The sequence below is a fragment of the Nerophis lumbriciformis genome, linkage group LG12, assembly GCF_033978685.3.
Source record: "Nerophis lumbriciformis linkage group LG12, RoL_Nlum_v2.1, whole genome shotgun sequence".
Classification (NCBI taxonomy): Eukaryota; Metazoa; Chordata; class Actinopteri; order Syngnathiformes; family Syngnathidae; genus Nerophis; species Nerophis lumbriciformis.
In genome coordinates, this window is record NC_084559.2 from 4,017,177 (window position 1) to 4,043,452 (window position 26,276).

General features: G+C 42.6%; 1 protein-coding gene across 3 annotated transcripts in view; it reads left to right on the plus strand.

The window, feature by feature from the left end:
• Positions 1-25,399, plus strand: part of LOC133623022 (histone acetyltransferase KAT6A-like) — a 101,161-nt gene extending 75,762 nt beyond the window's left edge. Inside the window, exons 11-18 of one of the 3 annotated variants that reach the window (XR_009817840.2) lie at positions 1,795-1,956; positions 9,281-9,374; positions 9,499-9,730; positions 14,016-14,208; positions 17,858-18,556; positions 19,701-19,962; positions 20,062-23,481; positions 24,862-25,399. Coding sequence is in view for 2 of the 3 variants with exons in the window: in XM_061985931.2 (XP_061841915.2) it covers positions 1,795-1,956; positions 9,281-9,374; positions 9,499-9,730; positions 14,016-14,208; positions 17,858-18,556; positions 19,701-19,962; positions 20,062-23,384 (4,965 nt within the window). In the remaining variant the exon portion in view is untranslated. Of the gene's footprint in view, positions 1-1,794; positions 1,957-9,280; positions 9,375-9,498; positions 9,731-14,015; positions 14,209-17,857; positions 18,557-19,700; positions 19,963-20,061 lie in introns of all 3 variants that reach the window. The other 2 variants (XM_061985933.2, XM_061985931.2) reach the window with 2 other exon arrangements.
• The last annotated feature ends 877 nt before the right edge of the window (positions 25,400-26,276 follow it).

A 26,276-nucleotide genomic window follows, 5' to 3' on the forward strand; every position in this document is an offset into this window, starting at 1 on the left:
TTGTGCCAGTCTGGTGTTAAGCGGAGTAATGCGACCTGGAGGAGGTCTGCATGATTGTAGCTAAAATTAATACAGACGGCATGTTCATGTTCTTGGACAACACTGTAAATGTAATCCATCAGCAGTTTTCAAAATCAGTCAATTTTAATTGATTATTATGCCCATACTTAATCGGCATTTTAAAGGATAATGGATGACCTTGCTATAGAAAGACACACCACTATCAGCATTATTAGGTCTTTCAACATCTTTGCCTTTTATTCTGTCCTGCTTAATGTAATTAATCCTCTGCCTGCACAGATTCCAAAATGTCCAACAACTAACCATTGATGCATTAATCAATGTTTAGAACGTCCAGGCTATATAATTTGCACCATGACAGATATACGTAAACTGTGACTATATCATGGCTGCTTACATACACAAGTAATTCCATCTAAATCTCTTTTAGTGCCACTAATCTCCATTAAGACTTGTGCTTTTAATACATTTGTTCTGATAATACATCATACCAATGTGCATGTTATGGCCCTACAGTAGGGGTGTAACGGTATGTGTATTTGTATTGAACCGTTTTGGTACGTGGGTTCGGTTCGAAGGTGTACCGAACAAGTTTTCACATGGACATATTAAGTAGCGTACCGCATGTTGTGTAAACAATGCACAACACACGGCATGTTAGCAGCTAACGGGCTAGGATAGACTGACCATACGTCCTCTTTTCACCGGACATGTCCTCTTTTGCGGAGTTCCTTAAATGCCTCAAATGTCCGGCATTTTGAGTTAGGGTTGCGTGTATTTTCAATGTACGTTCAGGGTTAAGAAGGGGTTAAAAACAAAACAAATTGTGCGTGTAGCAGCATTGGTGAGGGAGGGGCAGAGACAGAGAGAGAGAGAGAGTTATGATAAACGCGCATGCGTCGCCAGGCTCTGCTTTTTATCCATATAGATTTATCGGATTTAATTTTTTATTATCTATAGCAGCGGTGTCAAAAGTGTGCCCCGGAGGCCATTTGCGGCCCACAGCTAATGTTTTAAAGGCCCACGGCACATTCTAAAAATACTAATAAAATAAACAAAAACATAACAAAAGTGAAATAAAAAAGCTTAAAGGTTAAATGTAATTTAGAAAAAGTTGCAATGTTGACTAATAAAACAAAGCTGTTTTTTTTTTTCTTTCAAACTGTCATTGCTCAAAACATAATATTGAATCAAAATCAATGTTATTATGAATTATTGACCTATCCAAGGTTCCGATTACATCACATCAAATATTCCATTAAGAAAAATAGTTTTGGTGGAAGATTTTGCAAATTTGGTAAATAAATAACCCAAAAATGTATATATTTTGTTGTTTTCTTACTGTACCGAAAATAAACCGAACCGTGACCCCTAAACCGAGGTACGTACCGAACCGAAATGTTTGTGTACCGTTACACCCCTACCCTATAGTATTATATTTGGGGTTTTGTTATACCCCAATATATAATACTTTGATGAAGATGTTATTGGCATGTATTCCATTTACTTCATTTAAAAATGTGGTGTTTTAAAGTATTTCTGATTCTGATTTATGCAAGTCATGTTGCAAATTGTTCATGCAGTATATTTGAGTGAATAACTCTAAGCCACATGGTCCACATATTTATTTATTTTATTCATATCCAAGAGTGTATATGGACAAACTCAACCAATTCTATAAAGGTTTTTCTTGATTTCTCCACGCTCCCTTATCCCTCATTCAGTCATTTTGTTGTACTCATATTAGTTCTTTTATTAACCATTTTTTGAAAGGTTGATGGGAACGTGAGCACAATCTACTGCCAGAACCTGTGCCTGTTAGCCAAGCTGTTCCTCGACCACAAGACCCTCTACTACGACGTCGAACCCTTCCTGTTTTATGTCCTCACCCAGAACGACAGCAAAGGGTGCCACCTTGTTGGCTATTTTTCCAAGGTATCAATCAATCAATTCCTTTATTGTCATTGTCATAACACACAAGTCATACATGTCAACGAGATTTTGTTTGAGCTCTGTCTAGCGCAGTGGTTCCTAACCTTGTTGGAGGTACCGAAGCCCACCAGTTTCAAATGCGCATTCACCGAACCCTTATTTAGCGAAAAAGACAAAGTTATGTTTTTTTTACTGGTGCACAAAATGAACCGTGCATGAACATCACCTTGTTCCAAGAACAAAACCAACACAGTGCATAAACTCAGAACAATTTACTGTCAGGTTCAAACACCAAACTATCTATTACACAAGACAAGAAGAAGGAATCAAGCAGAGACAGAGTTGAATTTTACTCATGAGGAGAGACGTATTGGGCTGTACACTCAGTTACAGTTTCACCCTACGCTCTAAGGTACAGCCCCACGTGTTCCTCTATTTATTCGGGAGGTCCCTAGTTAACATCACTGAGGCTGCTTCTGAAGGGAGGGGTAATGCAAGCAGCCCCAGCAGACACAATACGTGATTATTCAGAATGAAAATGTGCTGACACTCGTGATTTCGCCCTGTCTGCGTTGAGGTACTCGATGTCCGTCCTTGGCTGTCAGCAGGCAGGGTCTGGAAACAAACTGCTGACACGAGACAACTCGCAAAGCAAGATTACAAGTTGTGCCTTTGCACAGATAGAAAAGTAAAACTTCAGCACAATTGATAATAAGTATAGCAACGACTATAGCAACGGCCTTTAAGCATAAGGGTTGTGTGATAACTTATACATAATTATTGTAACATTTACACACCTGCAAATCAGATGGAAAATTAAAGGGAACATTTTTTGGGGGTATCCATAAACACGGTGATAGGGAGAAGTTTTTATTTACACGATGAGTCGGGTGTGTCTTGACCTTCGCCAAACCCCTGAGACCGACTCACCGAACCCCTAGGGTTCAATCGAACCCAGGTTAAGAACCACTGGTCTAGCGGCATAGAAACTACTTTAATGTGCGGGTTGACCATAGTTTTCATCAGCATTGTAAAGACATACCTGCCAACTTTTGAAATCAGAAAAACCTAGTAGCCAGGGTCCAAAATGATTATTAGCATTCAGACAGGTTAAAATGTTGCTAAAACCATCACTTTTCTATCAGTCACAGTGACTTTTCAAAACAAAAATATTACAGCAAAAATCATATGGGTTGATTGACATGTTTATTCTGTAAGCTAACTTCAATAGTTTGAAATTATTTTGACAGTTAATGCCAGTTATCCTGTCAACCTTTCACGAGACTTCAATTTGTTAATTGAAAGTATAAACAGTATAAACACTTTTTACAGTAAACAAATGGTAAAACAGTACTAAACAATTCCATTAAAAAAAAAATTGGTGTCGTTATTAACTTTCTGTCCAAGCTTGTATAATCTACTGCCTTGTTCAATTGTAAAAAATATTCTGTGCCTAAAATTCACATTTCTATCACAATTATCATACTGTAAACATGGTAAGCTAACTTCATTAAAATTAATTTAAGCCATCAGACACTTGAAAAGTGGCACATCACATCTCTAATGTAATCATTTTAACTTTTCAACAGAAATAGCACTGCAAAAATATTAAGTACATATTTTGGTAGTTATGCTGTCAACATTTAACAAGATTTCTTCAACTTGGACTTGAAAGCATAAATAGTATAAACACGCGATTGGAAGTCCATGCTCAATTATTGCCTCCGTAAATAAAACTTTGGCATTTATCACATCCAAAGAATCTGTTTGGGCGACGAAAAACGTTGAAAGTTTTCCACTTGTATCGCTAGCAACGGCATTAGACTTGTGTTTTTTTGTCCCAACGTGGTCTTTTACATCGCTAATTCCTCCGTGTCCGATCGAAAAATCTTGTCTGCACAAGGTGCAATTCGCCTAGTTTTCACCCTTTTTGGAACGGATAATTATTCCCGGATAGGCTTTTGAATATTCTTCACGGAATGACTGCGGTTTTCTTTTCGGTTTAAGACTCTATTGCGATTTTTCTCCGGCTGATTCCATGATCGTTCGCTCGTTTGGAAACAATGGCGACTGGTGCCTCGTGCTTGGCAGCGGTGCTATAAATAGCCTCGCGCATGGCATTCGGAATGGCTCGATAGGAAGTTACGGGAAGCAGTGTCGATTGTCATTGTTGTTACGCGATTTCGTGAATAAAACTTTTAAAAAAATATATTTTTTTAATGAATGAAAAACCGTATTTTTTATCACTGCAACCGTAACCCGGAATAGGTTGATGAAAACCGTACTAATTACGGGAAAACCGGAGTAGTTGGCAGGTATGTAAAGAAGATTGCGATAAGAAGGACCAGTCAGATGTCTACGTCAATGTTGCAGTAATGCAATGTCCAGGGCACAATTATTGAGGCGGTGAAGAGTGAGGTATTAAGATGGACGGGGGCAGTAAAGGGGCAGGCTGTTCATTTAGCAGTCTCACAGCCTGGGGATACAGAATGTGAGACATTCTGGTGGTCCTGGCGCAAATCGATCTATACCTTCTTCCAAAGGGTAGCAGGTTATGACTTTTCCTTCAGTACATTTTGTAAGGTCCACACTGGCAGTTTCGTCATAATTTATTCTGCCGCCATTGTGTTTTAAAACTATAGCTGGGCGATAATACTTGAAAGTAAAATCCTGTGTTGAGTGTGTAAGGGTAGTGTTGCTGCTAAAGGTGAAAGAAGGGCTCAGGTAAATAACTGTCGGAGTGCTTTCACTAAAACATGAGCGCACGATTGCTTATGAGTGTCGACAAATAGTGCTTTCATTTCTAATTAACACAGCTTTAGCTTAATCACTGCATGAGATGGACATGCATGTTGCAGGCAGCAGCGCAACCTGATCTGCAATCAGCGGAAGCAACATCAGTTAAAAGTTAGAAACAGCTCTAAGTTTGCTTAATTCAGGGGTATCAAACTTGTTTTCATTGAGGGCCACATCGCAGTTATGTCTGCCCTCAAAGGGCTCCTTGTAAATATATGATTAAAAAAAAAAAGTATAAGGATTCGGTTCATGATATTGCATTATTGCCTAAGCATTTGATTCTTTGCTTTTTTTTAAATTCACTTAAAAAACCCAAAATAGATTTTAGTGTAAAAAAAATTGCTCAGTTGCCAGAATTTGATCAAAAGTTGCAGTTTTTTACGGCATATTACTATAAATGGAATGGAAAAACAGTACCACTCTTTTACAGTAAAATCCAGAGTTGTTGATTTTATAGTGTATCACTGTAAACACAAACAGTACAAAAAAATAAGAATTCTACTGTTAAGTCTATTGTCATTTTTAGACTGCACAATTTGATAACTTGATTTGAAATCATAAGTCAAGCTGATATTCTAGTACTTATTTTACATTTTTTTTAAAGATAACATTTTGTTTCATTAATAGATAATATTCAATTTTGGAATATATGTATATAAAGATAAGCATGCAGTCCATGTATTTTTGAATATCAAACTGAAAAGAACAAATACATTTAGTAAAAAAAATATTATTTATTAAAGCATGTTATTACCATTTTGTGGGCCATATAGAATGATGAGTTTTACACCTGTGGCTTAATTACTCATTCACCTTTTGAAATATTCAAATATCATAACAATGACCATTTTATATTGATTTAATTTCAGAAAAAAACTAGTCTCAAAATACAAAGCCTTAAAAGATAACCCCCATTTTAGTGTTTTTAAAAGACCATTTTTTTCATCGCGGAATTTTGGGCTGCTGTTTTCCAAAGTCACAGAAAAAAACATTTGGAAACTCTTCCTTGTTTGCAGCTAGATTGTTGGTGTGAGCATGTCACTAGCAATGCACTTTGAACCTAATTGTGCTCGCTCATAAACTCAGATTATTATTATTATTATTTTTTTTTTGTCCTGTCCAGTTTTTCAGGCAAATCATATAGTTGATGTAAATGCCCATATCGGCTGTTCAGATTTACATTTCAAAAGAGAAGTGTGGGATACTTCTCTTCAGAATCAGAATCAGAAGAGTTTTTATTGCCATTGTTTGAGAACGGGTTCACAAACTAGGAATTTTACTTGGCGCAATCGTGCAACATAAAACACATATAACACAGAATAGAATAACATGAGCTGTACCTGAGCTATCAGATCTTGTTATTGTTCATGTGTCTGATGGCCGAGGGGAAAAAACTGTTCAGATGGCGGGAGGTGTAGGTCTGGATGGATCGTAGTCTCCTGCCTGAGGGGAGAGGGGAGAATAATATAATAATAATATAAATGTATTTATATTATCATTTGGTGCAGGAGGGGATAGAAAGAGAAAAAGGAAGACAGAGGGGGAAATTGTGGGGACAAGAGAGACAAAAACAACATCAGCAAACACAACAATAACAACAAAATCGGATTATTTAATAAAATACAGTGGAAAGCGTTTGTCAGTCTCATCTAGTTGTTGGTGAAATAATCGATTTTTAGATGCATCGCAACTGGGAAATGGACGATTATAAAGTCGATTAGTAAACGTCAGTAATCGATAATCGATTTATTTATTGTAAATAAAGTAATGCAGACAGTTTTAAAATGTGTCTGACTGCAGCAAGTCACTTCACTGAGAGATCGGACCAGCTCCTTTATTTTAGAGCACTTATGTTCCAGTTTTGAACATATTTCCATTAATTTAATAAATGCAGGAATTCATTGAACTGTTTCTTATTGCAAATGCAGTTTTTTTAAAGTTGCAAGTGATAAACGCTTATTTAGTGAAGCGAAAAGAAATGTAAAACTGCATCAATATACATAAATTAACCTCTTAAGGCCCAAACTGTTTGTTTACATGCTTTTTTTAATTTCTCTTTGCTATTTGGGCTTATTGTACCCTAATTAGAATAAAAAATAAAAATCATCTTTTGATGTGATGTACTTAGTCCATAAGTACACAAACGTGTACTTCATGTGTAGTGACGTGCTAATTTTAATTTTTACACTTTTTTTTTATTCCAAATTCAATTGTATGTTATACTCTTCTGACACCACCAGATGGCAATACAAGTGTCCATTTGTCGGCATAAGACCCCAATTCAGTAGTGTACACAATTTCGGAAATAAGAGCTAAAAGGTGCTGTCCATGCATGTGGCCACTAAGGCCTTTAGAGGTTAAAGATGCATCAATAATTGTTTAATCGAATCGTAGCTCCTGAATCGTAATCATAATCGAATTGTGAGGTGCCCAAAGATTCCCACCTCTAGTTTTGTTTGTCAACCACCTGACAGTGTTCTTATTATTATTGAAAAGTCCCGATTTAAGTCCACAGAATAGAGAAAAGGATGTCAACATACTGCTGTAGCTTAAAAAATAATTTGTTGCCCATTCTCATTATGTCTCATCTCAAAGTACGGTAAATGTGTAAGCAAAGGTTATTGTCGCCAATCGCTTGAGTCTACTAATAGAGCTGTACTGACTGTTTCCATGCACTAAATTAGTCTGATTTCTCAAATAGTTCATTTTGTTGTATTTTCGTACCGACATATGAAGTTCCAGTGTCCATGCGTGCGCTTCCTGTACACTGGAGGGCGCTTTTTTCCTTTTAGCGCGGATAAATGTATTGCTTTTGCGATTGACCTTTGACATCACACCAAAACAAAGCATTGTGGCTCCTTACTGCCGTAATATTGGCATAGATTACAAGTATTACGGCTGAGCTAATGTTAAATAGCAAACAGCATCAAGAAATTATCTAAATTTAAAGTTTGGCAGGTCCAAAGCGAAGAAAGACTGACAGGAGAAAGATGTTTTGAAATTAAATTTTAGACAGAGAATCATGGAAACACACCTTTCAAATGTCTCAGAGTTCATGTAAAAGACTGTGGACTGATGGAAGGAGTTTTAAATCCAAAGGACAAGACTTTGCAGGCCCCGGCCAATACTGTTCCAGAAGAGGGTTGCTATTGTTCTGGACAAGCTTGCCAGTTGTGTGGAATACAGAGTTATTGCTAATCAGTTTGGATTGCACAAATGCTGCTTGAAGAGGTTTATGTAATCTTTCTTCTTTGCCTTGTAATATACAGTATCTGCTTCATTCTCTTCCATCTCACTCGTATTTGTTCTGCAGTCAGCATTCTCCCTTTCCTTTGCTACCTTCTTAAATAAATCTTAGTTTCTATTTTTTTTCTCCCATTGGTGCACTTCAAAATGTTTCATTATTTTAATATTTGAAGCAAATAAACAGTCTCCTCTTCATTCCAGTTGTTGCTTATGTTTTGATTGAATGGTATCTGCTTCGGGGTTATATCTCGTGCGTTGAGACTGGCGCATGCGCGATACGAAGGGTCCTCTCCGGCAGCACACACCCACTTGAGAGATCTGGTTTCCAATTGCATAATTGAGGTGTGTTAGTCCCGTTTCTCAAAAGCCAAACATGATCAGATTAACTGTGGAACAGCTTGGATGATTCCTTAAAATGTTCCAGGTCCATTCACACATTTAAAAAACACTTTAAGACTAATGTCTTGGAAAAATATATCACTCTTAAATCAACACAGTAGTTAATACTATGATCAATGTTAATTAAAATACTAAATGTGGGATATAAATAATAATGGAAGTATAATTGTTTGTATATCGTATATAAATTGGTACAAAGGTTTAATACGCGTATAAGGATATTTCACATGCCTTTACTGTGTATATAATTGAACAATGTTCATATTGTGTATAATGTGTATTTATGATATGTTGTACAAAAGACATTTCATAATTTTCGGAAGTTCATCTTGTACTTGACATTGTTTATAGGGTTAGGCGCTATAAGTGTTCAACTTCAGCCTAAACCCTTTCGGTCTGCAACATTTTCATTTTCATTTTCATTCTATGAATGTGCAACTGTTTGTTTATTTTGTTGACCATTGACCGAAGAAATAATAAACTAAGATTAAGGTGTTTCCATGGGTTGTAGGATGCTTCTTTAGAGCCAAACTATTTGAAAAATCTGTGCATGGAAACGTAGTCACTCAGCTCAACCATAATTTGGACTACTTTTATATTGTGTGGAACAAAGTTTGCGCACATTCAAACACTTTTGCAGGTCCTGGTACACTTTTAAATACATGTATAAATGCTGGATTTTTGTATCTTACTCCCTTGTTGCCCATTTGCGGAGTCATTATTTGCAGGTGCATCTATTTAAATGCCAGCACTCTGCCAGCCAGAACAGTTAGTGAGTTTATGCATTACCTTTAACACCCAGCTGTCTTCTCTTAGGCCTGCTCCGTAATGTGGCCATTATTATTCGCTAATGGTCGTAAACATGTCTTTTCTTCCCCTTTTTAAGGAGAAGCACTGCCAACAGAAGTACAACGTATCATGCATCATGATTCTTCCACAGTACCAGCGAAGGGGTTATGGGCGCTTTCTTATTGATTTCAGTAAGAGTCACGAACACAAAACAATACATATACACTAAAGTTAAAAATAATACTTTGTTTGAATTATAAAAACATTACACTTTTCTCATTGTTTGTATTTGCCATGTTTCCCACCTCCTCGCAGGCTACCTGCTATCTAAACGCGAAGGACAGCCTGGATCACCAGAAAAGCCTCTGTCAGACCTCGGTAGGCTGTCCTACATGGCCTATTGGCGCAGCGAGGTCCTGGAATGCCTCGATAGGGTCCGTGACCGGCAGATCACCATTAGACAGCTCAGCAAACTGACAGGGATCTGCCCGCAGGATATCACCACAACCCTGCACAGCCTCAACATGCTTGAGCAACGAGAAGACAGGTCAGTGCATAGAATGCCCAAGTACCGTATATTTCCGACTACAAGGCGCACTTAAAATCCTTTTTTTTTCATCAAAACTCGACAGTGCACCTTATAATCCGGTGCGCCTAATGTACGGAACAATTTTGGTTGTGCTTACCGACCTCGAAGCTATTTTATTTGGTACATGGTGAAATGATAAGTGTGACCAGTAGATGGCAGTCACACATGAGATGTACGTGTAGACTGCAATATGACTCAAGTAAACAACACCAACATTTTGTATGTTCCATTGAAAATATAGAACATTACACACGGCGCTCAAAAATCTATCAAAATGTTTTAGTACGACTTTGGTAAGCTATGAAGCCGCACCGCTTGATGGATTGTACTGTGCTTCAACATAGGAGTATTATTATGGTGTGTGTGTGTATAAGGTAAGACATTATCTGGCGTTTTGTTTCGCAATATTATGCAAAAGCAACTTTTCTTACCTTGTGGTACCTGCTGATCTGTATTTGGGATCTGCATAAGTCCATCTTTGTAGCCCGTGGCGACGCCGTTGTCGATCAGTTTCTTCTTTTTCTCTATCTTCTTGTTATGGGACATTCATCCTCCGCTGTTGCCATTTCTAATATAAAGTAGTCTAAAGTTCTTACTTATATCTGTCAGTAAACTCGCCATGAAAGGGCTAAAACATACCGGTGTAGTGAGTGTACATTATTCATCGAAGGAACTTTAGTTATTAGAGAATTCCGGTCGGACAGTTTTTCACGGGACACATTTCCGCTGTGGTTCTTGCACTAGTGAGCCACGGATGAGGAGATGCTGCTCCGTTATTGATTGAAGTAAAGTCTAAATGCAATTAAAAACAGTTAGCTCCATCTTTTGACACTTCTTCCACCCCCGTCCTTGCACGCTACACCGCTACAACAAAGATGACGGGGGGAAGTGGCTGCCGAAGTTGAGCAACGTAAATAAGACCGCCCACAAAACGGCGCATCCGGAAGCGACTGTCAGAAAGCGACTTGTAGATGGTCTGTAAAACATCATCTATGCAACATTTTGACCAAAGAACCACCATTACATGTTATGTAGACCAGTGTTTTTCAACCACTGTGCCGGGGCACACTAGTGTGCCGTGAGACACAGTCTGGTGTGCCGTGGGAGATTATCAAATTTCACCTATTTGGGTTAAAAATATTTTTTGCAAACCAGTAATTATAGTCTGCAAATGATGTGTTGTTGTTGAGTGTCGGTGCTGTCTAGAGCTCGACGGAGTAACCGTGTAATACTCTTCCATATCAGTAGGTGGCAGCCGGTAGCTAGTTGCTTTGTGGATGTCGGAAACAGCGGGAGGCAGTGTGCAGGTAAAAAGGTGTCTAATGCTTAAACCAAAAATAAACAAAAGGTGAGTGCCCCTAAGAAAAGGCATTGAAGCTTAAGGAAAGCTATGCAGAACGAAACTAAAACTGAACTGGCTACAAAGTAAACAAAAACAGAATGCTGGACGACAGCAAAGACTTACAGCGTGTGGAGCAGATGGCCTCCACAAAGTACATCCGTACACAACATGACAATCAACACCAAAATAGGAGCGCAAGACAAGAACTAAAACACTACACACAGGAAAACACCGAAAAACTCAAAATAATTCACGGCGGGATGTGACAGGTGGTGACAGTACACCTACTTTGAGACAAGTGCTATAGTGATGCATGCTTGGTTATGGTTATGGTTTGAATTCTTATACGACAACTTTTTTACTGTCAACTGGGTTTCGTTTTTTAACCATTTCTGCTGGTGGTGTGCCTCCGGATTTTTTCAACCCAAAAAATGTGCCTTGGCTCAAAAAAGGTTGAAAAACACTGATGTAGACCACAAGGAAGTGTTTTCAGTTTAGAAAACAAATAAAATAATATGACTCCTTTAATGCGCCCTATAATCCGGTGCGCCTTATGTATGAAAAAAGACTTGAATAGACCCGCTCATCAAGCCTTATAATCCGGTGCGCCCTATGGTCAGGAAAATACGGTACATACTTTTGTACTTAACATAGTAGTAGTAGTCATTTTATTTCAGACCCAGGGGGATCCATATCGCAGAAGAAAAAACATACGATAAAACCCAAATAAAAGAAATACAAGCAGAAATAAAATAAATAAAAACTTGTATAAGAAATAAATAAATACATAAAAAACACTCCACAATATTCAATGTCCAGCATACAGGCTTACTCGCCAATGGTTCCACAAACCGGATGAAATTCTGACAGAACTGCGAGTCGGTTTAGTCAGACCATTAATGACATTGTTGTCTGACTCAGCTGCCCTACACATGAACTGTACATGAGATGACGTAAAGTGGGTGGGGGACCCCAATACTGACAAACATTGTAGCTCTTAGAAGCTCTTAGAAGCAGTCTAATGCTGTCATTGTAAGCCACTGTGAGCTTCTTAATACAGATGGGCAGTATATAGTGGTGTGCAATATGCTTTAAAAAGTGTGATCTTCACAGAAACTGAGCACATACTGAACTTTCGACACAGCATGTTTGCTTGATATAACTTCCGTCGCTGTCTTTAAATATCTTTGTCATCAGACAGGTCATTGGTAATAATATGTCCCAGATATTTCATTTCACTGCACACACTAAGTACAGAACCAGATAGAGAGAAGTCAGGAAAGGCTGACTGTGTGTCTTCTCTACTCCTAACTATCATGATCTTGCTCTTCTTAGAATCGTATATGATGTTAAAATCACTACCATACTGTGTGCATATTTTCAGAAGCTGTTGAAGACCAGCACTATACGGGCTAAAAATGACCAAATCAATAACGGAGCAGCATCTTCTCATCTGTGGCTCAATAATGCAACATCAACACCGGAAATGTGTCCCGTGAAAAACCGTCCGAGCGGAACCCTCTAATAACTAAAGTTCCATGGGTGTATTATGTAAACCCACTACAGTTTTTAGCGCTTTGATAGCTTGCCTACTGACAGATATAAGTAAGAACTTTACACTACTTTATATTAGAAATGGCAACAGCGGAGGATGAATGTCTCATAACAAGAAGGTAGAGAAAAATAAGAAGCTTATGATTACGGTGTCGGCACGGACTACAATTGCGGACTCGCGCACATTTTCAGGACTTATGCAGATCCCAAATACACATCAACAGGTACCAGAAGGTAAGAAAAGTTGGTTTTGCATAATATTGCGAAACAAAACACACACCATAATAATACTCGTATGTTTAATGCGCCGACAATCCATCAAGCGGTGCGGCTTCATAGCTTGCCGAAGTCGTACTAAAAAAATTTTGACAGATTTTTTAACTCTGTGTGTAATGTTCTATATTCTCAATCGAACATTTAAAGTTTCAATCAATCAATCAATCTTTATTTATATAGCCCTAAATCACAAGTGTCTCAAAGGGCTGCACAAGACACAACGACATCCTCGGTACAAAGCCCACATAAGGGCAAGGAAAAACTCACCCCAGTGGGACGTCGATGTGAATGACTATGAGAAACCTTGGAGAGGACCGCAAATGTGGGTAACCCCCCCCCCTCTAGGGGAGACCGAAAGCAATGGATGTTGTTTTGATGTTGTTTACTGCCATCTACTGGTCACACTTATCATTACACCATGTACCAAATTAAATTGCTTTGAGGTCAGTAAGCACAACCAGAATTATGCCATACATTAGGCGCACTGGGTTATAAGGGGCACTGTCGAGTTTTGAGAAAATGAAAGGATTTTAAGTGCGCCTTATAGTCCAAAAATACGGTAACTTTACGTCATTGTAAGAGTAACAATAGTTACTTAGCAAAGTATTATTATTTTTCATTTGTTATTGTATACGTTCGATAATATATTAACGTCAACAATGTGTATGTTACCTGATTTAAGAAGAAAAACACTATGTGCAGTATTTTAGAGCATTTGGCCATTATCTGAACTCAATAGATTTGCAGTGTCCCATATGATATGCATATAAATAAAAATGCATAACAAATAAATATTCCGTATTGTAACAACATTAAATATTGAAAATAAAAAACCAACTGCGATACCAAAAATGTAATTTGACAGGGAACTCCAACAATTAAGGGTCGCGCCACCCAGTGTGTGTATCTTTGACGAAGGCACGTAGTGACAGACTTATAGTGGAGGGTGAGAATGGGTGCAGTGGTGTGGGACACAAGGTGTCCTCAGAAAAATACATTGGAAAGTTGGCATTACAATGTAATATGATGAACATGCATATAGAATTGTGATGATTTTATTTGCTGTGTTAGGACGGTCCTGGTGCGACGAGAGAAGCTGGTGTCAAACCACATGGCTCGTCTCAAGGCTCGACCTCGACAGCTCGAGGTCGACCCCGAGTGTCTTCGCTGGACTCCTGTAATCGTAACGAATACCGTGGTTTCTGATGGTGATGAAGATGAGGATGAGGATGACGAAGAACAGAGGGAGGATGACCGCGAGGAGGTAATCTTTTTTTTTTTTTTTTTTTTTTTTTTTTTTGGACATTTGTTTATTGGGTTTTAAGTCACATCATTGACAGGAACAGTCAAACTCATGAAATGCCCAACCACCCCCACCCCCACCCCCCAATAAGTAACAAGATAACATCCATCCATTTTCTACCGATTGTCCCTCTCGGGTTCATGGGGGGTGCTGGAGTCTATCCCAGCTGCACTCGGGCGAAAGGACAAGTCACCACCTCATCGCAGGGCCAACACAGATAGACATTCATACTCACATTCACACTAAGTTAAAAGTTAAAGTACCAATGATTGTCACACACACACTAAGTGTGACGAAATTTTTCTCTGCATTTGACCCATCACCCTTGATCACCCCCTGGGAGGTGAGGGGAGCAGTGGGCAGCAGCGCTGGCCATGCCCGGGAATCATTTTTGGTGATTTAACCCCCAATTCCAACCCTTGATGCTGAGTGTATATATATATATATATATATATATATACACATACATGCACACATATATATACATATACACACATATATACATATATGTATGTATACATACACATATATATACACACACATTGGAGGGAAACCACGCAGTTACATGCAAACTTTACACAGAAAGTCCCCAAGCCCGGGGATCGAACCCAGGACCTTCGTATTGTGAGGCACACACACTAATCCCTGTATCTCCGTGCTGCCCCCCAAAAATAAAACAATTAATAATTAAATAAATAAATCTTGAAAAACGAGAAAAAAAACCCTCAACAGATAGATTTCGACATAAAACCACAGACAGCTGCATTCCTGAATGACCCCAGAGAGCTGCAACACACAACCAGTATATAAAAAAAGGCTCATAAACAACCCACATTTCAATTGTGTTTCAATCAGGGTTCATTCTCTCCTACATATACATAATTTTCTCCAATTTGAGAAAATAAAGAACACATTTAAATGGATGGATGGATGGAGTCTTGGTACGTGCTACAAGTTGGATTCTTGTAGCAATGCTACAAGATTCCTTTTCAATTTGCCAAAGTTAGATGACTGAGGTGCTACCCCAAGTAGTCCATTTAGAGCAGAGATGTCAAAACATGTGGGTCGGATCAAGCCCGCTAGCAGGTTCAATGCGGCCCGCGAGATGAGTTTGCTAAGTGTAAAGTTGAGCTGCATTTTTTAAATGAAAGAATCTGCTGTTCTAAATGTGTCCACTGGATGTCCCGATAGCAATTATTTTAGGTAAGCAAATAGTTTATACTGGGACGAGCAAGTATACCTAGTAAGAGGTACAACTAAAGCGGGGCTGCGACTTCTCCCCCTCGAGAAACAGGAGTAAAATAAACAATTGGTAACAGCACTTAAATTGAAATTGCCTTAGTTGTATTTTTAAGCTATTATGCCATGATTTTACCCGTCTGGTCCACGTGGTAATAGATTTTCCTCCATGCGGCCTTTGAGTTAAAATGACTTTGAAACGCCTGACTTAAATGATTCCGTTCAATTTTTTCGCCAGTGACCACAGGCAAAGTGTTAACAATTTCCGTCCTATAGCTAACTATCCAGAGATGGGCAGAGCCAAAACATATGTATGAAATTAGCTGGAGACTGTTGGCGTTGATCACAGCGTTCAGATATTCCGGCATACATCTGAGCTAATCAAATCTTGGTATAATAAGTACAATGTAGTCACTTGCATTGGATGAGGCTGTGCCTGGCACAAAGAGATCTATGAACTGTACTTAAAATCTCTGTCCAGCTATCTTCAGATAGGGTCACACCTAAATCCTCTCCCAAAGTGACTTGAATGAATTTAGAGTCTGAGGCTGTAGAATTAAAAAAAAATGGTTATAAATATCCGTTTAAAGTTAGAAGCGTTGTCTGAAACGCATCAAAAACTGATAGGTACTCTTTAAAATGTGTCCTTGATTGATTGATTGAAACTTTTATTAGTAGATTGCACAGTTCAGTACATATTCCCGTACAATTGACCACTAAATGGTAACACCCGAATAAGTTTTTCAACTTGTTTAAGTCGGGGTCCACGTAAATCAATTCATGGTACAAATTAGAGATGCGCGGATAGGCAATTATTTCATCCGCAACCGCATCAGAAAGTCGTCAACCATCCGCCATCCACCCGAACTAACATTTAATGAAAACCGCACCCGCCTGCCATCCGCCCGCACCCGCCCGTTGTTATATATCTAATATAGACGATGCAAGGCATTAGTGAGGTTATAAAGCTTTTGCCTGTTAAAGAAAGGAGACTGATCCAATGCAGCACAGACATTCAATGCGTGCCACGCTGTCACGGCCCAGACGCACACCAGTGCGCAATCATATGGGAGCCGCGCTGAGCGCACCTCCAAGCGCGTGGAGGTGCGATGTTCCTCGCACCCGCGGCGGCTCCACCCGGGCTCGCGCCCGAGGCTTCAGCGCGCGCCGCGGCGGCCATCCTACTTGTCGCGGCCTAGCCCTCGCGGCTCTCGCTGCCGGCGACGGCCGGGTATGGGCCCGACGCTCCAGCGCCATCCATTTTCAGGGCTAGTTGATTCGGCAGGTGGGTTGTTACACACTCCTTAGCGGGTTCCGACTTCCATGGCCACCGTCCTGCTGTCTATATCAACCAGGGTGAGCCCCACCCCTTTCGTGAGCGCACTGCGCGCGGAGTGAACCCTGTTACGCGCCCCCGGCAACAGGGGTGGCGGGCAGGTAAGCTGCGCGGGCGGAGCGCGCGGAGTGACCCCTGTTACGAGCCCCCGGCCACGGGGGTGGCGGGCAGGTAAGCTGCGGACGAGGCGGGGTGTCGGTGCGGTGGGCGCGGTGGTGACCCTGGACGTGCGTCGGGCCCTTCTCGCGGATCACCTCAGCTACGGCTCCCGGTGGGTCCCTCTCGGGGGAAGGGGCCTCGGTCCCGGACCCCGGCGAGGCGTCCCTTCTCCGCTCCGTAAAAGTGTCCATCTCTTTTTTTTTTTTTCTTCTTCTGTTGTGGCATATGCAGCAGGTGCCTGCTCGTTTTTCGAATGTGGGTAACAACATTTAACTATGTATATATATTTCCGAATTGGTTTAACTGCCACCCGCCTGAATCTATTTAAAATCGAATTTTTTTTTATTTCAACCGCCCGACCCGACCTGCGGATAAAATCTAATTTTATTTTATTTCAACCGCCCGATCCGCGAATAATCCGCGGACTCCGCGGTTGTGTCCGCAAACCGCGCATCTCTAGTACAAATATATACTATCATCATAATACAGTCATCACACAAGTTAATCATCAGAGTATATACATTGAATCATTTACATTATTTACAATCCGGGGGTGGGATGAGGAGGGTTTGGTTGATAACAGCATACTTCAGTCATCAACAATTGCATCATCAGAGAAATGGGCATTGAAACAGTGTAGGTCTGACTTGGTAGGATATGTACAGCGGGCAGAGAACATAGTGAGTTCAGAAAGCATAAGAACAAGTATATACATTTGAAATACATTTGATTATTTACATTTGGTTATTTACAATCCGGGGTGGTGGGATGTGGAGGGGGGAGGGTGTTAGTCAAGGGTTAAAGTTGCCTGGAGGTGTTGTTTTAGTGTGTTTTTTCACTATTAGGTCTTGACATTTGCTTTTATTTTTTTAATAGGTCAAGCCAAGTCAAAAGCTTCCATCAATGTCTTGGCACGTGTTTCAAGCCAAGAAGAGAGAAGAGGATGAGGAGGAAGAGGAAAGCAAGGGCTTTCTTGGTTTTCCAGTCAGCCAAAGTTCTCCAACATCACCTCCAATCTGTCGTTCACCTGCCCCACAACCGCCTCGACCACCCCTGCCGACAAATGGAGAGCGCAGACCCCGTGGCCGTCCACCCAAAAACTGGCCTTGGGGTAAAGGCGTGAAGGACTGCCTGCGAGTTGGACGCCCACCTAAGGCCCGCCCAATGGAGGAAGAGGACGAGGGCGATGAGAAGACGGAGGAAGGAAAACCGGAATCATCTCCGTGTCCCCCCTCACTGTTCTCATTGGATAGAAAAGCAGAGCCCACAGACTTTCACACAACGGACATGGCCAGACACCCCGTCGTAACCCCCACTCGAAGAGGGCGCCCTCCAAGGAAAAAGAGAGGCCCCAAGCCTCGACAGATGGAGGAACACGGTGATGGGCCAACGCAGCTTCCTGGAGTTTCCAGGCTGAATGATTCTCCTCTTGTCAGGAAGAGCGGCTTTAGTGATAGCAGCGAAGAAGATGAGGAAGAGGAGGACGATGACGACGATGATGATGATGAGGATGGGGAGGGTAGGGCAAGCTCTCCACCCATTCTGACAAAGCCTGCTATGGGCCTCAAATGCAAGGTACAAAGCAAACTGCTTCTATTTATTCATGTTATTTGTGAAGTGACAAATGCATTCATTGTAGCCATTATGATTGTGTAGGTTAGGTTACCGTAGGTACTTCATTAATTCTGCATGAAATTGCAATGTAGTCTCTTGCTCTCACACACATAGGCGTCAAAGTATGGTGGACCCTGGGCTCTTGTAAAGGTGGAAGATTGTTTAGTCTGCCATTTAACCCTTGTGTAATGTTCATATTGTTGTTACTCAGCCAGCGTTTGTGGGTCTGATGGACCCGTTGCATTTTGTGGCTTTTAATGCCTCATAATCAAACACTTTTATGTTAAAATACTGAACAGATGTTTACCTTAACCCAATAAACCTCTGTTCAGTATTTTAACATAAAAGTGTTTGAATGTGAGGAATTAAAAGCCACAAAATGCAACGGGTCCATCAGACCCACAAACGCTGGCTGAGTAACAACAATATGAACGTTGCACGGAAAATTTATCTGCCAGTTTCTGCATCCCACAAGGATTCTTATTTTGTGTTTCTGCACCTGTGGTTCCCATACAAGGTTGCAACATTGTTTGTCAACACTGACTGCTCTCATTTTCTCGCACATTTGACCCTCTGATGTTCTGTGTACCTACACTCTGTCCTCCTCCTCTCTAGGCCTGCTGTGTGTGGGTGTGATTGCGTATGGTACACAGAACATCAATTTCCACACTTCTATTATATATATGTATATATATATATATATATATATATATATATATATATATATATATATATATATATATATATATTTGTTGTAGATATGTTATTCCCTCATATAATGAGCTTTTTAGTGCATATAAACACTCCAAGTGTGTGTGTATATGGCTCGACAACATTGAGTTTAGGGTGGGATGGGAGTTCCTTTAGGAGTCTTGTACATAAACATCCACACAAACATGAGATTAAATATATTAAAAATCAACATTGTAAAACTACTGCAAACAAGATTATTAAATTGGTCACCTATTGATATTGACAAAAGCACCAACATTTCTAAAGGTTTTGAAAAAAATAACTTTCTCGATTGGTTCAGAAAATTTGAAATATAAAGAACTTAAAGCCTCGATTTGCATTTGATTCTGATTTCCCATTTTGTTTTGCCCAGAAGCCATTGAGAAAGCGTCGTTTTCGCCAGCGCAGCCACCCTCACAGCAGCGTGGTGACAGAGACCATTTCTGAGACCACAGAGGTTTTAGATGAGCCCTTTGTGGACTCTGACTCAGAGAGGCCCATGCCGAGGCTTGAGGAGGAGACACCCGTAGGCCACCCCCTGCGCCGCTACCCTCCAGCCCGCTCTGCACTTAGATTGTCAGACCCAACTTCCAAAAGGGGCAGACACTGCAGTCTCTCAGATTCAGAGGAAGATGGTGGGTAAAGGACTTTGTTGAGTCCTAGTGAACTATATAAACATGGTTATCTATGTAGTTTTATGTCACACATGTTCATTTGTATATTTTTGTTTGCAGAGCTTACTGCCATGCTAAACCCTGTGGCTGAGTTGCCAGCAGCACCATCTGCAAATCTAGTTGCCAATCCTGAGGTCCCAGCCAAGAAGAAAAAAGGCTGGCCTAAGGGAAAGAGTCGTAAACCACTGCACTGGAAGAAACGGGGACCTGGAAGGCCACCTGGAAGTGGAGCCAACCAGCGAGCGGCTGCAGTAAGACTTGTGAGTGGGGTGGCGACACCCCCCAAAATCAAGATGAAGCCCGGTCGCAAGCCTCGAAGTTGGTATCTGCAGCGGGCCCAAGAGGAAGCAGATAAGCAGGAGCAGGAGAGACAAAGACTGTTAGAGCAGCAGCCGGACAAAAATGTTCAAATGCTTTCAATAGATCAAAACAGCAAGCGGGTTTCCAGATTCACCTCTGATGACAAAGAAAAATACTCTGACGAAGAAGACTTTCTCCCTACGCCTGTGGAGCCAAAGGTCCCTAAAAGGAGAGGGAGACCACCCAAAAATCCTGGTCTTCATCAAGCACCGCCACCTGTACCAAAGCCACCTCACACCTCTGAGCCTGAAGAAGTAGAAGAAGAGGAGGAGGAAGCTGAGTCAGAGAGGGAGGAGAACAAATCAAGTCGTCCACTGTCCTGTCCTTTGTTGTCTCCTTCTTCTTCCATGTCCAACCCAGGGCCTAAGGCCCAACAGTTCCGCCCTCAGGATAATGATATTGGTGAAAGGGAAGAAGATGACGAGGAAGAGAAAAGAGAAGAGGGGGAATTTGAGAGCCCGGGAAGTGGTGATCTTACTATGTCGAGGCGAGCATCAGCTACACCGTGTTCAGGAAGCCGGCGAAGTGAGGACCATGATGCAGATGATGAAGGGGACGGACACCTAGAAGAGAAAAGCAGTAGCAGCAGCAACATTAGTAAGAAAAGAAAAAGCCAGGAGTCAGAAGATGAGGAGGATGATGAAGACGAGGAGCCTGCTTCCCATGCAAGCTCACCTCCAGTCAAAGAAGAACCACAAGGCGGAGAGGCTTTTTTAGACATGGAGAACAGCGTGGCCCGGGACTATGTCAGCAAGCAAGAGGAAGAAGAGGAGGAGGAGGAGGAGGAACAACAGCATGAAGAGGAGTCGCAGGAGTCCAAGTGCAGGCCCTCCTCCAGTGATCCACAGCAGGAGGACAGGCGGCGGAGGGAGCAGGAGGAGTCTGCTGCCGCCGCCGCAGCTGTGGAAACTGTTACGGCCATGTCTGTTCCCTCGGAACCTATGGAGCTTCAGCCTTTGCAAACGGAGGATAAGGATGTCGCACTGTTAATAGAACCCCAACAGACACACTCCCACGCCCAATCTCATCAGCACTCGGACTTCAAAGAGGAGCTGGGTCACCATCATTCACATCATCCCCATCACCACTCCAATGAACTTGACCTGGAGACAGTCCAGGCCGTCCAGTCTCTGACACAGGGGGAAGCTCAAGATGAAGAGACTGAGGCTCATCATGGTGCTTACCAGGACTGTGAAGAGACACTTGCAGCTTGTCGGACTCTACAGAGTTATAGCCACACAGGGGATGCTGAGGAGGAGGCCTTGGCGTTGGTAGAGGAGTGTGGGGCCTCACAACACAGCAGCCCAATGCCTAATCCCCCAATTCCCCCCTTGCCCAGTCAGTCTGTGCGTTCGGTGAACAGTCCAGGATTGCCTTCTGCCGTCATGGACACAACTCCAGCTGGCCAGAGAGGAGGGACGCCGGGCCCCACTGCAGCAGGTGGAAGTGGTAGTGGAACTGGAAGTGGGTACACACAGATCACCCCAGAACACCCCAGTTCTTTGTCTGCACCCTCTCAACAGAACATGGAGACATCTCCAATGATGGATGTCCCATCTGTATCAGACCATTCGCAGCAAGTGGTGGACAGCGGCTTCAGTGACCTCGGCAGTATTGAGAGCACTACGGAGAACTATGACAACCCCAGCAGCTATGACTCCACTATGGGCGGAGGGGGAAACGGAACAGGCAATGGGGGTAATGGAGGGGGAATATCTGTCCCAGGGGCTTCTTCAGCTTCTTCATCTGCCGCCTCTTCGTCTAGCTCAGCCACCCAGTCGTCCTCCCAGTCCAACAGCTGTTCCTTTGTGCCAGCTCCCAGCCTGACATCTTCCACAGGAAATGGAGGCTCTCAGCATGGAATGGGAAGCTGTAGCCTCATCCAGCAAACCGGATCTGGTGCCAACAACGGTCCCGGAAGCAGTAATGCAGTAACTGTCCCCCAAGCCCCACCTCGCCCTCACCCATCTAACACGCCCGGTTGTGGTATTAAGTCTCCCCAGAGCTGTGGCGTTATTGAGAGGCCTCCAAGCACTAATCAACAGCAGTCACAGTCGTCCCAAAAAAAGGTCACACAGCAGCAGCAAGCCCCCAACTCCCAGCCTCCATCCTCGGCCCCACCCTCTCAGCAGCCCCTTTCCCAGTGTAGCATGGGTAATGGCTTTGGCTCCACTCCCATGATAATGGAGATTCCCGAGAGCGGAGGGGGAGGTGGTCGCACCCTGTATGAGCGTATGGGTCAGGATTTTGGCACAGGGGGTTACCCCCAGCCCTCTGCAACATTCAGCCTGGCCAAACTCCAACAGCTCACGAACACTATCATGGACCCCCATGCCATGCCTTACTCTCACTCGGCCTCCGTCACCTCCTACGCCACCAGTGTGTCACTCTCTAACTCTGGGCTCGCCCCCTCTGCCCACACTCCCATCCCCCAGGGCCAGCCCACAATGACTCCACCCCCTAACCTTAGCTCCGGCTCCATGAACCTGGGCTCCCTGCAGCTGCAATGCAACATGCCCACCACCAACATCAGCCTCGGCCCCCCGCCGCACACACAGCGGCTGCAGGGCCAAATGGCAACCGTCAAAGGCCATATCTCCATCCGCTCCAAAGCCACTCAGCAACTGGCGCCAGCCACGCACCAACAGCAGCTCTACGGGCGCAGCTCGGGGGCTGTGGCCATGCAGGGCACACCTCGCACCTTGGCTGTTCAACGCGGCATGATGCCAAACCTCATGCCCACGCCAGCTGCGTACAATTCCATGAACATGACTCCGCTCAATGCCATGTCAGCTGGCTACCGAATGCCCCAACCAATGATGAACAGTGGTTACCACGGTAATCCCCCTTACATGAATCAGCCAGCTCAGTATCCCATGCAAATGCAAATGGGGATGATGGGTGGGCAGGGTTACCCCCAGCAGCCTATGCAGCCAAATCACCATGGCAACATGATGTACACAGGCCCCTCTCATCATAGCTACGCTGGTGTCCCGAAACAGTCGCCATACATGAGCAGATGAAAAGCGGCAAGAGTGGAAAAGACTCGACGGGGCCACGGCTGACATTGGCTGTACTCTTTGTCACACTCTCCAGTGCTGCGGAAAGCGCCAGAAGGAGGTGAATGCTAACAGAGAGACTCTTTGGGTTTCCTGTTTTTCTGTGTAATCATAGTGGTAGTTTCTCATAGGAGAGACCAGGCGTGTCCATGGACCAGGCCAGGCGTACACAGTCCCCGCAAACTATTCCTCTTGACGTGCACGGTGGAGAAAGGGGAATATACACAGAAAATGACATAACCGGATACGTTCTTGTTTGTCCGACTGCAAACGATAAAAGATCTTTATCGGATTATTTTCATCCACGCACACAATCTTTCGACATAGGAAGCCTTACCTTAAAAAAAAAAAAAAAGAGACGCATTCTCGTTCTGTTAAACATGTTGAACTTTATTTTTCTTGTTTTGGAATATCCTTGTGCGGGCAGGCCTCTTAAATGCTTCAGTCTTTATACGTGTGACATCTCCACGGCCGGCCCCCGTCAACGTGGAAAAGCGAGTGTAGAGGTTTTCAGCCATGTTTCTGTCTTCCTGGGTGGACGGCATCGTACCAAAAACACTGCAGCGACACACACGGAGAAGGCAAGCATTTTACTGTCTCATCCGTACGTAAAACAATAGCATTATGTTCCAGTCTTCTTCCGCTCTGAGAAGTATAGATGTAAATATTCCGGTACCACACACACACACACACACACATAGACTGGCTAGCTCTCGCCTAGGAATGTACAACCTTCAGCTTTCTACGTTTCCACACTCCACTGACCGTCGGTGTCCGACGTCTACTTCTTCGGCAATGAAAAATAAAGAGCAACTGGTGAGATTTCCATTTAGCTGCTTGAAGGAAACGCGGTTAACAATTAGCCAACTCCCACCCCCCAAAAGGTTGATGACCCACAGAGGTGGAGTGTCAGCTTATGAAGTGTGTATTCTGTTAAACATGTATTTTTTTATATATATATATTTTATTTTCTCTCAACTTCTGTTTGCTAGAGATACTGCGGTAAACAGCCTTTGTAAAAGGTGCACCTAAATGCCTGGTGTAGTGCATGGCTTGGCCCACACAGAGGCACACTCGTATGGAAGCAGGGTCAGAGCTTTGTCGGGTTATGGCGTCGAAACGGCTCGGGTGGAACGTTCCGCCTCGTTGCTCCATGTACCAGTATTCAACATCAAAAGAGGAGGGGTTTTTTTTTGTTTTGTTTTCTGATACATCTGACATTGCATACTTTATTTGTGTCTATCGTTCTGTTCTGAACTTTTGTTTTCTTTCTGAATTTTATCAGAGTGGGCAGCTTTCTATTACGACACGAGCTGACTCTTTTGGACTTTAGAAAAGCTGTTGTAGAGAACACGTTTTTTTTTTTTTTTCTATAATATAAAAGGAAATTCTGACATTGACATTGGTACTGTCATTTTTCCCCCCCCCACTTCTGTTTCAGGAAAAAAACAAGAACCACATATTTTTTAGCTCACATCTTGGGGTAATGATTACTAAAGAAATTCAAAAGAACAAAAAAAAAAAATATTTTCACTTTTACTGACTTAAAGATGCCTTTAACCTCTCCATTCCATCTCATCTCTAGAGTTTTTCTATCTTTGTGTAGTATATTAATGATATTTTAAACAAAAAGGACTACAAATATCTAAAGGTCACTTGGCATTTTTTTTACTTGTGTGTGTGTGTATAGGATGACTTCCTTACATTAAAGAGGCATGTAAAAATAAGCTCCGTATATTTCTGTCTGTTTATATCGCTTCCCTTTTTGTATCCTTTGGAATTGTACATGTTGCATTGTATGCTAAGAGAGAGTGCAAAATGAACAGAGGAGTGCAGTGCTGTGCTGTGCTCAGCGCCCTCAACTCTCTTCTGTCTCTGTATGTATTTCCATTTATTCACCCTCCCCTCCCCCCGACCCTTTCTTAGCAAGAACTCTGTACATTTTAACATAAAATGAAAATAAATTATGTTGAGCCATTCATGTTTCTCTTGAAGTTTTTAAGGTCCGTTTAAGATCCCATACAATGTGTCTCAGGAAACTAGTATTCATGTTAGGATGATGCACAACCCAGCATGGTAAATTGTCAGGTTCAAACACTGATGACATCTATTAAACAGACAAGAAGCAAGGAGTCATGCAGAGACAGAGTTCAATTTAGCTCATGAGGAGAACGCATGGTCATGACCAGAACGCATCGTCCTGGTCGTGGAACTGTGGACCAGCTCTATACTCTCGGCAGGGTCCTTGAGGGTGCATGAGAGTTTGCCCAACCAGTCTACATGTGTTTTGTGGACTTGGAGAAGGCATTCGACCGTGTCCCTCGGGAAGTGCTCAGAGAGTACGGGGTATCGGACTGTCTGATTGTGGCAGTCCGCTCCCTGTATGATCAGTGCCAGAGCTTGGCCCGCATTGCCGGTAGTAAGTCGGAACACGTTTCCAGTGAGGGTTGGACTCCGCCAAGGCTGCCCTTTGTCACCGATTCTGTTCATAACTTTTATGGACAGAATTTCTAGGCGCAGTCAAGGCGTTGAGGGGATCTGGTTTGGTGGCTGCAGGATTAGGTCTCTGCTTTTTGCAGATGATGTGGTCCTGATGGCTTCATCTGGCCAGGATCTTCAGCTCTCACTGGATCGGTTCGCAGCTGAGTGTGAAGCGACTGGGATGAGAATCAGCACCTCCAAGTCCGGGTCCATGGTTCTCGCCCGGAAAAGGGTGGAGTGCCATCTCCGGGTTGGGGAGGAGATCTTGCCTCAAGTGGAGGAGTTCAAGTACCTCGGAGTCTTGTTCACGAGTGAGGGAAGAGTGGATGGTGAGATCGACAGGCGGATCGGTGCGGCGTCTTCAGTAATGCGGAC